The sequence below is a fragment of the Rhinatrema bivittatum genome, chromosome 2, assembly GCF_901001135.1.
Source record: "Rhinatrema bivittatum chromosome 2, aRhiBiv1.1, whole genome shotgun sequence".
NCBI classification, from domain to species: domain Eukaryota; kingdom Metazoa; phylum Chordata; class Amphibia; order Gymnophiona; family Rhinatrematidae; genus Rhinatrema; species Rhinatrema bivittatum.
In genome coordinates this window covers 133,974,534-133,990,405 of record NC_042616.1, presented here as the reverse complement: position 1 = coordinate 133,990,405, position 15,872 = coordinate 133,974,534, and the positions used below count along the sequence as shown (strand labels likewise).

At 39.4% G+C, this 15,872-nt stretch overlaps 1 protein-coding gene across 1 annotated transcript in view; it reads right to left on the bottom strand.

Annotated features, from left to right (window-relative positions):
- Window positions 1-15,872, bottom strand: part of MKX (mohawk homeobox) — a 178,523-nt gene that overhangs the window by 122,276 nt on the left and 40,375 nt on the right. The window contains exon 6 of the mRNA XM_029592612.1: window positions 9,794-9,818. Within this exon, the coding sequence (XP_029448472.1) occupies window positions 9,794-9,818 (25 nt within the window). The remainder of the gene's footprint in view (window positions 1-9,793; window positions 9,819-15,872) is intronic.

Genomic DNA, 15,872 nt, shown 5'->3' with positions numbered 1-15,872 from the left:
GGGATAACAGACCTCTCCTAAAATGGGAATGGAAAGCCAACTCATTCCATGTGACCTCCAATGCTAATTAACAAAACATTTACTGTGTATGACATGACTAACTGTCTCCCTTGTTTGAACTGCATCAGATTCATTTCTACAGTCTTGTCCTGTTGGGATCCCCAAAGATTTAAGATATGGCATCCAGGAACTGCTCTCAATCATGTAAGACTGAGTTGTCCTGTTCTAGGAACAGCATTGCTCATCTGAGAGTCTTAAAAGGCTAATTATTAGCCTACCTTAGTGGAGTCCATGTGATATATTTGGGGTTGTATTTTAAAGATCAGCTGGCACTGATACAAAAGACCCCAGAAATCTTCCTTCAGCCCCCAAATTACTCAGGCAGGGAAATATGTGGCATTTTTTAGGGCCACGAGGCTTCCTACTGGCAGTTCAAAGGCATTTCAGCAGGTAAAAACATTGCTCTTTGAAAACTGCCCTGTCCTATCAGAAGGTAAAAGCATACGTGAAGTTCCACTATGCGTTCTATGTAATGCTATCAGGCAAGTTTAATTGTTCAATGTAAACCGGTTTGATTTGTATCCAATGCAAGAAGATTGGTATATAAAAAACCAAAAATAATAAGTTCAAGAGCATACTGCCTTGGATCTTGTCAGGAATCCACTTGTTGCTGCAGTCATTGCAACTGACATTGAATGGTTTGAATGGCTGAAACCGGTTCCTGCATTAATGCAGGATGTCCTTTGGCTTTCATAAGAAAATGGATGGGTGTCCTCCTTGGGGTAGGCACAAATTGTCAGTCTGACTGGGCAATAGGTGGTCTCAGAATTAGGCATTGTCTCACCGCTCGCATTCCTCCTTACCCCCCCCCCCCCAAATGTACCTTCATGTGGGGGGAGGCCCAAAGGTTTAGTAGAAGGCCAAAGCTAGGACCTGTTGTGGCAGTAAACCATAGCAGGCCAGAGTTCAGTCCCGGAGACTGGAGGCACAGCTTTAAAGACATGACATGGAAATCCACGAGTCAGGAACCTGGCACAGAGATCCAGGAATCAACAGTACCAGGTATGTATAGCTTTTCCTGTTCTCCTATCTCTGGTGTCCTTCGATCACCACTTCAGATCCTAGGTTTCCTGAAAAGACCCATACAGATGACTTAACATATCTAGATCTAAATCATTTATCAGCTCTCCTTCATTATAGTGATCCGTTTTCTTCTTCTTCCTAGTCTTTATGGCTAGCCCCTACCAGTTAAAATGGCTCTTTCCCCTAATTTAGTAATTTTAATTAAAAATGAAAAAGCAAGTATTTTAATCTCCCCTTTCATTTTTCTCTTTCAGCAGCTTCCTTCTGCATCCCCCAAGAGATTTTTAAAGGATGTATCTAACTGCTGAAAATCAGTATGGCATGCCCCCATAACACAATTTCAAAATCTAGTTGTGGGAACATTACAGCTTAGCCAGGAATAAAAAAAAGGCCATCAGTTTAGCTCAAGTAGCATAGTAACAAAGTAGATGACAGCAGATAAGGAACAACCGACCCATCCAGTCAGCCCAATTTCTCTGGTCTACTCTAAGCATATATCCCAGCATTTTGATTCTTTATTGTCCTGGTCAGAAAAGCATACAATTTCCTATACTTAATCTAATACCCAGGCCCTCCCAGCCTCCATGTATTACCACTAAGCTCCATCATAAGAGTTTTATCAAACTCTTAAGGTTGTTGCCCTAAAATTCAGCTACCTAGCCCATGTGGCTTTGCTGGATGGTTCTGGGCCAACACCAACCTGCCACCATTGATTGATTGCTACTATTTTTACTAGTAGGCTATTCAAGGCATCTACTACTTTTTTAGTAAATAAATATTTTTTCATTTTTCTGCTGAACCTTTTTCCCTGCAAGCTCACATCATATCACCAAGCTCACATCATATCACCAAGGACTGTTTCTATAAACTACAAGTCCTCAAAAAGTTAAAACCACTCCTTCACTTCAACGACTTTCGCCTCGTCCTACAATCTATTATTTTTTCAAAACTCGACTATTGCAACGCAATTCTACTTGGCCTCCCCGCCAACAGTATTAAGCCTCTACAGATGGTACAAAATGCCGCTGCCAGAATCCTAACAAACACCAATAAAAGAGAACATATCTCCCCCATTCTGAGCAACCTCCACTGGCTACCCATCAAACAGAGAATCCTTTTTAAAACCCTCACCATTATTCATAAATCAATACACAACATCGCACCTATATCACTCCAAACTCAACTTCGTCCACACCTATCCTCCAGACCCATCAGAAGCGCCTACAGAGGCACATTGTTCGCCCCTCCAGCAACATCATTACTAAGAAAAAGAGCACTCTCAACTGCAGGACCACACCATTGGAATGCTCTCCCCCCAGACTTACGCCTCGAACCCAGTCTACCAGAGTTCAAAAAAAAGTTAAAAACCTGGCTCTTCAGGCAAGCGTTCCAATCTCCAGAATTTAACTAAGCGCCTTATCCTGACTGAACTTGGGAATATTTTGTATTACAGTTAATAATATACAATTTTATCCAAAATTAAATTTCAATTTAATTTTATGTTTAATTTAAGTTTAACATGCTAATTGGCTTAATTTTAATTTAATTATGAAAATATTTAAGTATTTATTGTTATTGTTCAATGTTCATGTTATGATTGTATTATATGTTATTGTTCAATGTATTATATGTTATTGTTCAATGTTCTTTGTAAAAAAAAACCCCGGTCTGACCTCCCAGACCAGGGCAATCTTTTCGTTTCATGTAAACCGGACTGATTTGTATTGTATACAGGAATTCCGGTATATAAAAATAAAAAAATAAATAAATAAATAAATAAATAAATCATGACCCTCTTGTCTTTCAATTTCTTTTTCTATACAACATTTCAAATTCCTATAATTTATTAAAGCCTGTCAAATATTTGAATGCTTCTGTCATATTCTCCTTTCCCGTATTTCCTACAGAAACTAAATTTTGAGTACTGTAGGCCTTGTATCATATTAGTAGCCCCCTTTTTTAATCACTTCCATCCTCTCAATAAAGACAGTATTCAAAAAGGAATCTTACCAGTGACCTATGCAAAAGCAATATTATTTTCTTTTTCCTGCTATCTCTTAATTATGCAATCAAGAACACTGTTAGCTTTTCCTATTGCTTTATTACAAAGACTGACTTCCTTTTGGTCATTTAAGATGATTACTCCTATATCTCTTGCTTGTTTCACATATTCCAGTTCTTGTCCTTCTTATTGAGAGAAAGCTATGGCTAAAGGAATTTGGCATCCAAAATGGATGAATCTATATTGTATACCACTGAAACTCATTTTCCAAACCTACAACCATTCTTCCAGTTATTCCACGTTCCCTTTCATTTCTTCACCCCCTTCTTGCTTGCTCATCTGTTACAGATTATTTTTTTCATCATTTGCAAAATTACCATAATTGTGGGAAGGTGAATGCCCAACAATTCTTTTTTTTTTCAATTGTGCTTGTTTGAATTGACTGGGCTGAATGGCTTGAGAAGATCTCAAACCTTTTACTAGGCTATATTTGTTGTACTAAAGGAATCTACCAAATTCAAAGATTTAAAATACTATAAGATACTAGCAGAGACCTGAAAAAATATCAGTTAAATTAGCACCCCCCAGCCTGTCCCCCTCTACTCTCTTTCTCCCCTCCCCAAGCCTGATCTCATTACTCTCTCCCCTAACCCATCACTATCACTCATCCCCCTCTCCTCTACCCTCCAATCCTAACCAATCAAGTTCTCCATCCAAACCTCTCTCTACTACTCTATCTTTCCCCACAACTCATCCCCAGGGCCAACCAGAAGAGGGTTCAGGAAGGTCAACTGTCCTGGGTCTCAAGCTGAAGGGGGCCTTCAAATGGAATACTTATTAATTTTGGTGCATCCTTATCCCTATGTCATTTGTATTATGGCTAAAACCACGGGTATTAAACCAAATCATAATCCGTCTCGCCGGTCAATGTCTCTTCAAGTTATCTCCCTGGTTACTTCAGTTTTATGATCCAAGTTTGCACTTCCTTGTTCAATGTAAAGCATTCTTTCATGCGCTGGTTATCGTTACAATGTAAACCGAAGTGATTTGTAACTTGTTACAAGAATATCGGTATATAAAAGTGTTAAATAAATAAATAAATAAATAAATAATGGCTAGAGACCTCAAAAGCTGGGAATGGTCTGGGTCATCTCTGGCCCCCTGAGAGGGCGTGCCCATCCCTACCTCTCTCTCTACCCCTACCCCATCTCTCCAAGTCAGTCCTCAAACACTCTCTCTCTCCCTATAACCCAACTCTATTACTCTTTGCCTCTTTTTTAAGATCAACATTACACTGACCATCCTCCAATCTTCAAGTCTCTGAGATAATATCTAAAGGTTATCTTCATTCAGTGCTATATATTCTAACTCTCCCAACTTAGATTTTAGACTTCTGACATTAGCATACAAACATTTCAAGGTATGTTTTTCATTTGTATATACAACTTTCCTAGCAGTTAACAGGGGTAATTCGGAATCTGTTCTTTACTTATAAACACATGGGCTATGTTTGCTTTTATTGGAACCTCTCTATTGGGATGCTCTAACTCCCCTGTTTCTTTAGTAACCTTTGAAGATACCTCCCTCTGAACCTTTTACTGCTGAGTGACTGTCAGCTTTCCCCCTTGATCTAGATAATAAGCTGCTCTATCTCCTTTTTAAAGATTAGCACCAGCAGCTTGAATCCACCTGGTTAAGGCAGAGCCCATCCTTTTAGAATAGGCTCCTGCTTGTGCAAAATGTTGCTCAGTTCCTAACAAAAAATAAAGCATGTCTTCCCTGTATCTTCATCTCATCCAAGCACTAAGATTCTGGAGCTCTGTCTGCCTCTGGGGTCCTGCATGTGGAACAGGAAGCATTTCAGAGAATGCTACCCTAGAAGTTCTGGATTCCAACTTTCTACCTAAGAGCTTAAATTATGGCTTCCAGAACTTCCCTCCCACACCTTGCTATGTTTTTGGTGCCCATGTGAATCATGACAGCTGGCTTCTCCCCAGCACTAAAATTTCAGTTAGGTGATGTGTGAGGTCTGCCACCTTTGTATCAGGCAGGCAAATTACCAAGCGATGCTCATGTCCACCAGCCATCCATCTATCTACAGTCCTAATAATCGAATCACCAGTTATGATGGCCAACCTAACCTTTCCCACCTGGGTACAAGCCCTTGGAGACTCATCCTTGAAGCAGGTCCTAGCTACAGGATCACTTCTTGCTAAACTAAGGTAATGCTTTCTGTCCACGTGACCTTGTTTCCTCAAAGCAGAACAGGGGCTGCCACACTGGAGTTGGGACTTGGCTACTATATCCCTGAAGGTTTCCTCTAGATAACCTTTCTGTCTCCCTTAGCTCCTTCAGGTCTGCCACTTTAGCCTCTGGAGATCAGACTCATTTTCTGAGAGCCAGAAGCTCTTTGCTCCAGGTGCACACATACCTCTCACCAATTAGTAAGTAATCATACATTCGGCACTCAGTGCAAAAGACTGGAAGGCCTCCAGCTGAAGATTTTTTTTGGGGGTCTCGACTCAGTTTGGGAAGCCCTGGTCTAAAGCTTAAGTACTTGCTTAATTGCAAAGCAAAACATAGAAAAGCAATTGCTCCCCAAAATTATTTCACAATAGGCATAAGATCTAATTGCTCATAATCCCTGCAAATTCAAATTGTTGATCCTAGTTATCACTGTATACTGTAATGACAAATATTTGTCCTTCAACCACATCTATGTATTCTAGCTATTATTCTGTCTCTCATCTTAAAAAACAAAACAAAACGCTAAAAGGTTGATATTAAGCCACAGGCAGACTGAGTAAGGTATCCAGATGTTATTTATTTATTTATTATTTTGAAAATGTATATACCACTTACACAAGGTTGAAAGTGTTTTACAGAATAACATTCATAAAAACAAATTGATAAAACAAATAAAATAACAAAAAAAATAGCCTGCTCTTGAAATATTCAGATGATCATAAGCTTGCTTAAATCTAAAAAGTCTTCAGCAGCTTCTTAAACACCTTAGTACAAGATGTTAAATATAACTATTCTGAAAGGTTATTTCAGATTGTACGACTCGCTAAGGAAAAAGTTCTTTCCTAGTTCTCATCTAGTCTCACAGATCTAAACAGAAGGAATCGAAATCAAATGTGATTGGGAAAAACAGAGGGCTTTTTTTCTTATGGTTCTTGAGAGAACTTAGTATCCTCAGCACCTTTATTTTTCACTTCTGCATCAGCCACTGGGAAATGACAAGAGGGGAATGGCTGGATTTAGGGCACAGAATAGCTGTTTTCTGCTCTATTCTGTTTGCTCCAGTCTCACCCCTACCCTCCTGATCTCTGCAGGCTACTGCCTGGGAGGGTAGAGGCTGGATGGAGCAGGAAGCAGAAGGCTGTTCTCTACAGGACACTGATCAGTAAAGAGCACAAGCTTTGTATACCAAATCCCCCTCAGAATGCACTCATCATCCAGACCTATCAGAGACGCCTACAAAGGCTCCCTGACCGTTCCTCCAACTAAATCTACACTCCATAAGGCACTCAGAGACCGGGCCTTTTCTACAGCGGGCCTCTCTCTTTGGAATACCTTACCACCGGACCTTAGACTTGAACCCTGCTTACCAACATTCAAAAAAAAACTTAAGACTTGGCTATTCAGGCAAGCCTTTCCGGAGTCAAATATCCATTGAGAGACCTCACTGCACAATGTAAATAAGTTACCTATGTAAATTTTTACGCTACTATCCTTATTTCCTTCCTCTCCCAGTTCTACAACCTTGTTTTATTGTAACTTTTGCTTCCGTTGCACTTGTTAAAAGAACAGTTTTTGCACCCCCTGTTATATGTAAACCGGCATGATATGATCTTATCATGAATGCCGGTATAGAAAAACCTTAAATAAATAAATAAATAAATAAATAAAAATAATCAGGTACAATATGGAACAGCACCAGAACCTGGTAATTGTTCATACTATTAACCATTCTGTGCCCTGTCATTTAAATTAGTTATTAGCATCATTCTGTAATTTTCGTCTTTATTCTCCAATTAACCACTTTGGGGCAGATTTTCAAAGAGTTATGCGCGTAACTTATGAGCGTAACCCCGAAAACCTGCTCCTGCACGCGCGTCCCAATTTCGGAGCGGCCTCGGAGGGAACAGGGAAAGCCATCGGGGCTCCCCTAGGGCTCGGCGCAGGCAAGGTGCACAAGTGTGCACCCCCTTGTGCGCGCCAACCCTGGATTTTATAACATGCGCGCGGTGGTGCACGTATGTTATAAAATCGGGCGTACATTTGTGCGCGCAGGTTATAAAATCTGCCCCTTTATGTATTATTAAAGCAACGTATGTACACATTTTGTCATACAATAAAGTTTCTGAATCTAAATCTGAGAAAAACACCAGTAGGGGAGGGAGATGAGAATGAGAGAAAAGCATCAATGGTACCTCTCTCTCTTTCAACCTCCTTCTCCCACTCGTACTTTTCCCATGCCATAAAGGTTGCAGAGGAGGCACCAGAAGTTAAAGTGCTGCACTGTTATTTCTCCTGCTGGCAAGGGTAAGATCATGCTGTGACTGAACCCTGCTGCTAGTTGCAGAGTAGAGCTACTGGGAGGGAAGCAGGGCACTTGGCAGTTGCCCCAGTTTCCTCCACCCTATGGGCAGCTTTGCATCTGAGCACTGGTATCTTTCTTTCTAGAAGGAAAGCACTACCTAAACCAAATATTCAGCAGCAAGGCTGTGCCATTGCTTATACCCAGTTGAATCTAAGTTATCTGGATAAGTTTATGACTTACCTGAATAGCTCTGAATTATATACAACTATCTGGGTAAGTTATCTAGATAAGTTTGGCATGCTTCAAAAATGCCTCCGCAACACCTCTGACTTATCTGGATAAATTTTATCTGCCTAAAATCTTACCCAGAAAGTCAGAAGTGGCTGTTTAAGCAGGAAATTCAAATCCCACAGTTTGTCCATCTAAGCCCTGAACTTAGCTGAAGAAACCATTTGAATGTGGACCTCTTATTTTACTTTGCTTGCTTTATAGCATCATGTTCTTGTGAACAATGTTTATCAATTTCCAAGTTTGCAAATGGAATATACTTAGCAATGCAAGTAAACTTCTTACAAAAGACTACATTAGGGCTCCAAACATAAAACTGGGTAGAGAGAACGATAAAAGAGAGAAAATGGGCATGGGTGGGAAGGGAACTTCATTTCCAATTACTTATAATTCTTGTATATGCAAACAGATACAAATTTCCTGCTGAATAGATCCATTGGTAGAGTAAATCAGCATAAAGGATGCAAATATTTTGACTAATACCCGATTTATAACCTGTATTATAGTAAAAACATGCAAGGTACTGATTTTACTGTCTGAGAAGGGCATACAAATGAAAATGACTGACAAAAATGAATATTTCTCCATAAGATTTATGTTTTAGTTTGTATCTTTATTCATTCACAGGAAGAAAGCAAGCAAATTCTATTCGCAGTATAATCCTATGATAGATGACAAATGTTGATTTGCCTTATAGAATTCTAGTGGCAATGAGCTTATGTTTCATATTTAAAAAATGGCTCATCTTTACAGCAGCACTATAACAATAAAGTCAAAATGCAGCTATGTTAAACTGCTTACCTATGACAGCATGCTACTCAAGTAGGAAGTAACTATTACACTTTGGAAAAGTATTTACCCTTGTATTTTGAGGGTGATTTAACCAGGAATAATAATAATAGTTCTGTTCACATTAAGCACTTTTATTCAGACATCTTAACAGACAAATTACTCAATTAAATGTATTATTACCCAATTACAACTGGTACTCATTGTATTCACCACAGGACAAGAGGCTGAGTCAACTTTGCCAGATTGTAATCCTGGGAACTCCATGTCTACATAGATGTTCCAACCTTAAGCAGTCATTTGTCTGACTGCCCATCCGCCGGACGTACATTCCTGACAGGCTCCAGCAGGAGACTTAAGCACCACCAGAGAAGATACTGGGAATTCCTGGCACATGATACCCCAGAACTAAAGAGATTAACAACTGGATTGTTTTAAAGTTATTTTTAACCCTTAAAATGTTATAACAATCTAAAACATCTCTAAATGCCCACAAGGGACTACCTGAAAATAGTATACTTTGGAGTCAGATATGAAGTTCAATTTTAAGACATAAAAACTGTTTAAGAGGCAGTAGACCTACACAGAGAAAAAAAACCACACGATAAATCAGCTGCTTGGGAGCCTATGCAATAAAACGTGTTCAAAATATTTTGTTAGCACATCTGTAAAAATGTAATGGAATTAACATTCCATGCAATAAATTGTACTGACTACACACTACAAATCACCTTCAATAGCAAAGACATAGTAATGGTGTGGCCACCAACAAAAAACAAGAAAGTGTCTATGATAGTTGCTGCTAATTCCCCATACCCAAAGTGAAATGGACAGTGAGCAGGGAGGTACAGTTCATCCTCTCCAAAGCCCCAACAAGATTGGAAACCCCCATCCCCGCGCCATCAGAGACAGGCTTAAGTGCATTTTTAAGTTAGTTTCCCAAGTTTCAGGGATTCAATCTGTCACCAGTTCCAACCCAAAGAAACTTACAGCAGAAGATTTGGCTTCAGACTTAATGGAGAAAATAAAAAATATCCAAGCAGAAGTTTTCTCCAATACCACTTTATCTATACCTGAATCACCTCTCTCCCCTGTTAGCACCAGAATCTCCGTAAGCAAGTTATCTGCTTTTAACAAGATCTCACCAGCCAGCTTGCAATTTGTTCTGCGACAAATGAATACCTCTTCCTCCTTACAGGACCCTCTACCCTTTAAACTGCTGATAAATCTAGACTTAGGTCTCTTCCCATTTTTAACTAATATCATAAACACCAGACAGCCCACCTTACTGGATGGGCTTTAAGCAGCTAAGGTCCTCCTGGTATGAAAGAAACATCATATTGTTCCCAGACATTCCTGACCATTATGGACATATTTCTAACCTTCCTATCCTCTCTTAAATAAGAGAGAAAGTGGTAGTTGCTCAACTTTTAGTTTTCTTGGATAAAACATTAGGCCTCCACCCTAAATAATTTGGTTTCCAAAGAGGATTCGGTACTGAGTGCACTTTGCACTACTTGCTGAAATTATCCTAAACTTAGACGAGGGAAAGACTGTGATCATTGTCTTTCTTGGCATGAGCTCATCTTTTGATACTATTGACCATTACTTGCTGATTAAATTCCTGATTGACATCAGTATTCATGACTCCCTGCTTAGCTAGTTCAAATCTTTTCTTAGGGACCGAACCTACCAGGTCAACTGGAACGCGGACTCATTGCAACTGTGACGCCTCACTTGTGGTGTCCTGCAGGACTCCGTTCTGTCACCCATGCTATTTAACTTGTATCTCTTCCCATTGGCCATTCCGATCAGAAGCCCAGGCTTGGCTGTTTTTATTAACGCTGATGATATTCAAGGTTGTCTCCAGTCTGGAGTTCAAGTCTCTGGTCTCTTTGAGTACATTTAATGAGTGCCTAACCCAGATTTCCAACTGGCTTCGTTCATCCAAGTTAAAAGTAAACCCAGAAAAATCAGAAGCTATATGGTTTGCCAGGCACATAGACCCACAGAGCCTCTCTTCTCCTTTGATGGCTGGCTTACTTATACAGCTGAGCTTAAGGATGTTGTCACCACCCCTTGGAGTTAAATTAGACTCTGAACTTAACTTCTCACCTCCTATCTTTAATCTTGTGCAACAGTCCTACTATTACTTATGATTTATTCGGTGACTTAGGCCTTTCTTAGACTTACATGATCTCAAAATCCTAACTTATTCACTGGTTTAAAGATGTCTTGACTACTGTAATGTCTTGTACTATGGCCAATCCTCCAGCTTAACTCAGAGGCTTCAGATTGTTCAAAATAGTAATACTGCTGCCAAATTGATTTTTGGTAAAAAGAAATTTGATTACATAACCCCTTTGCTGCAATATCTTCACTGGTTACCCATCTCAAGTTGCATAGATTGAATTCCTTACATTCAAGGCACTTCACTGGAGTATTCCCCCATACATTTCTAACCTCCATATTCCTTATCAATCAGGACGAGCTTTATATTATTTGCAGTAAGAATGACTTAAATTGCCTTCCACCAAAGAAATCCAACTGGAAAGAACATGTGAGCTGAACTATTCATATTTGGCCCCTAGCCTATAGAACTCCCTCCCATGCTCCTTACACTTGGAAAATTATTTTTCTAAGTTTAGGAAGGGTCTCAGGACATGGCTTTTCTTCACAACTTTTTAACAACTAGCTTTATTTATATAGATCCTGTACACCTCTGGCATCACTTGTATTAACTTTACTTGACAGTTTCACACTGTTTATAAGCTATTCCTATTGTTTATGCTACATTTGATCTGTTTCTTAATGTTTCCTTCTGAAATGCTATGCTTATCTGTTATATGACTTTTCTTTTTCCCTGCATTTGTTATTCTCTTACCTCTGGCTGCTGCTGTTTTAAGAACATAAGATTTACCATACTGGGTCAGACCAAAGGTCCATCAAGCCCAGTATCCTGTTTCTAACAGTAGCCAACCCAGACCACAAGTACCTGGCAGAATCCCAAAAGGTAATTCGATTCCATGCTGCTTATCACAGGGATAAGCAGTGGATTTTCTCTTGTCTACCTTAATAATGTCTTATGACTTTTTCTTCAGGATCATGTCCAACCTTTTTTAAACACCAGGAAAAGTCCAATTATGTATGTATGTTTATTTATATGTTATATTTGTTGTTCTAGCCCCTGAGGCATCCCCAAGTGGGGCGACACTCGGCCTGAGTTGGGCGTTTGTATCAAATTTGTCTCCACTCAAATAAAGAACTGTTTGGACTTTTCCTGGTGTCTAATCCATATTGTTGCCTACACGGTGTTCTTAGACAACCTACCCTCTTGCTTCATCAACCTTTTTTAAACCCAGCTACACTAATAGCTTTCTCTACATCCTCTGGCAACAAATTCCAGAGCTTAATTATGTGTTGAGTAAAAAAATATTTTCTCCTGTTGTCTTAAATGTATCACCTAGTAACTTCATTGCTTGTCTCCTAGTCTTTGTACTTTTTGAAAGAGTAAACTACCAGTCTGCATTCACCTGTTCCATTCTGCTCATTATTTTATAGACCTCTATCATCTTTCCTCAGCCACCTCTTTTCCAAGCTGAATAACCCTAACTTCTTTAGCCTTTCCTTGAAGGAGAATTGTTCCATCCCTTTTATCATTTTGGTTGCCCTTCTCTGTACCTTTTCTAATTTTGCTATACCTTTTTGAGATATGGTGAACAGAATTGCACACAATACTCAAGACTTTGTCACACCATGGAGCAATACAGGGACAATATTAAATTATCTGCTTTATTCTCCATTCCTTTCCTAATAATCCCTAGCATTCTGTTTGCTTTCTTGGCTGCCACCACACACTGAGCAAAGGTTTTCAACATATTACCCACAAAGATGACACCTAGATCCTTTTCTTGAGTTGTGGCTCCTAATGGGGAACCTTGCATTGTGTAACTATTGTTTAGATTGCTCTTCCCTATATGTATCACTTTGCACTTGTCCACATTAAATTCATCTGCCACTTGCATGCCCAGTCTCCTAGACTTGCAAGGTCCTCTTGCAATTTCTCACAATCCTCTTGTGATTTAACAACTTTGAATAATTTTGTATCATTTGCAAATTTGATCTCCTCACTTATTGTTCCCATTTCCAGGTTGTTTATAAATATTTTAAAAAGCAGCAAACCCAGAACAGATCCCTGGGGTACTCCATTGAGAAAACTGATCATTTAGCCCTGCTCTGTTTTCTGTCTTTTAACCAGTTTCCAGTCCACAATAGGACATTGCCTCCTATCCCATGACCATTTAATTTCCTCAGAAGTCTCTCATGGGGGACTTTCTCAAACGCTTTCTGGAAATCCAGAAACACTTCATCAACTGGCTCACCTTTATTCACATGTTTATTTACACCTTCAAAAAAATGTAGCAGGTTGGTGAGGCAAGACTTCCCTCAACTAAATCCATGTTGGCTGTGTCCCATTAAACTACAACTATCTATATGTTCAGTACTTTTATTCTTTATGATAGTTTCATTTTGCCTGGTACTGATGTCAGACTCACTAGTCTGTAGTTTCTTGGATAATCCTGGAACCTTTTTAAAAAATTGGTGTTACATTGGCAACAGTCTAATCTTCAGGTATCATAGATAATTCATAATTTGTAAACCAATAATATGAAGAACTCTGTCCTCTAGATATTATTGCTGGCTCGCATTGCAGGATTTGCCAATGAATTGAACGTTGGTATTTTAACTTCCACAACTCTTAGGTTCTTAGTTGCAGTATTAGTATTATTTCTCATAAATAAGTAGCCATGAGCCAGTTTTTTCACTGCCATATATAATTTCTCTTTGACCACTGTAAGGCACTATGGCCTAGAGATATCATTTTGCTATAAATATAGCAGAAATAGCACTCATGATAAAAAAAATGGGCATGGTTAGGCAAATTGTAGAGTTACTGCATCGCATAGATAAATACCACAATGCTCAGTACATTATCGCATCACAGCCATTAACGAGAGAGATCGTGAGAGAGAGAAAAAGGACTTTAATAGTGTGAATAGGACTCTCTATATAAGTAGCACTGTAGATGGGCACATTCTACTCAGGGTGAGTTTGAGGAAGTGGTGATACATACACCATCAGAGGAATTAACCTCAAATTTGTTATGACTGATGAATTTCTATCATTTAAATCAATGAAAGGTACAAAAAGAGAAGTTGATTTGTAGAAGGCGAGGAAGGCCTGAGTAGGCCACAGCACTAGGAACAGGAGGACAAAAGGCTCAGAGACCACAAAGCTTAGAAAGAAAGAGTCCTGGTCAAAGAGCCAAGAATGACTCCATGAAATGGCAAGGCAGTTCTGACAAGGCTGGGCTAAATGGGTCCGAAGCTTGGGTGTGGTACAAGCAGTGAGGAGGAGCTTAGGCAAAGCTGGGGTTGAAGCTCACTGAGTCCCCCTGGTGGAGAGGAGGCTGCACCTCAGGTGAAACCGTGACATACAGTTTGTGTGAATGCGATTTGAGACAGTGAGTAACAATAGGGGAATATCATAAATAATTTTGAAAATAATGAAAACAGTAACATTCTGAAATGAAATGAGGTATTACTGTTAGCAATGTGTATTTTTATCATACTGCAGCATATACACAAACTACAGAACATAAGAACATAAGAAATTGCCATGCTGGGTCAGACCAAGGGTCCATCAAGCCCAGCATCCTGTTTCCAACAGAGGCCAAACCAGGCCACAAGAACCTGGCAATTACACAAACACCAAGAAGATCCCATGCTACTGATGCAATTAATAGCAGTGGCTATTCCCTAAGTAAACTTGATTAATAGCATTTAATGGACTTCTCCTCCAAGAACTTATCCAAACCTTTCTTGAACCCAGCTACACTAACTGCACTAACCACATCCTCTGGCAACAAATTCCAGAGCTTCATTGTGCGGTGAGTGAAAAAGAATTTTCTCCGATTAGTCTTAAATGTGCTACTAGCTAACTTCATGGAATGCCCCCTAGTCCTTCTATTATCCGAAAGTGTAAATAACTGATTCACATCTATTCGTTCAAGACAGATTCAATTTATTAATTAGCAAGTGGCATGAACAATTAGAAAACAAAATTCGAGAAAATTAGGTTATAATTAAGGATGATGTGGATCTTTATCATGTCTTTCTAAGCACTAACTAAATTTTAATGTGCATGTTATGGCTGTTTTGCCTATTCTTAAAATAATGTGCTATACAATAAGATCTTATTGTGCATACTAAAATGGTTCCTCTAAACATTAGTATCAGTGTGCTGCAATTAGAACATACCCACTAGGAATGTGCATTAATTTAAAATGAATAAGGAATCCGAACTGAATCAGGAAGATTCATTTCATTTAAAATCATAACAAATGGCCATTGTGCCAAAATTCAATGAAAAAATGTTGTTTGCATTTATTTTTGTTTCCTATTGAAGTCTATGGGATAAGTAAAACTTCAGGATTTTTTTCTCCTGAAGGCAGCTCGAAACCAATGATGTCACACTTGATTCTAGAATGACTGGCATCGGGGCAGGAAGGGAGAGAGAATAAGATAGGAAGCAGTGCCAATCAAGGTGAAGCATTTTTTAACCAGTCTAGCCTAGTTGGCATCTACATGGATTGACAGTGTCTGTCTCTCTGTTTTTTCAAACTGAAAATGAAAGAAAGTTTGAGCCAAATACCATTTCAGCTTATTTGTCTCTGGGCTGTGGGAGAAGAAAGGAGCCAAGGTTGATTTTTTTTTTTTTGCTTTTCTGAGTTGATCTTAGAGTAGAAAAGTGTGTAAAATATGAGTGTGGTGGTGTGCTGCTTTTCCATAAACTATGTCATCATTTGTTGAAAGAAAATAGTACCACTACCTAGGCACCGGCAGTGGGCCGGATTTTAAGAGTACGCGTGGGCGTACATTTGTGCACGCAACTCAGCGCGCACAAATGTACGCCCGGTTTTATAACATGTGCGCGTAGATTGCGCGCACCGGCAGAGTGCTGGCACGCAATCCCCCGGCCTAGAGGCCCTACAGAAGCATCTTGAATATTGTGTCCAGTTCTGGTCACCACATTTCATAAAAGATATAGCAGATTATAAAAGGTACAGAGAAGGGTGACCAAAATGATAAGGGGATGGAA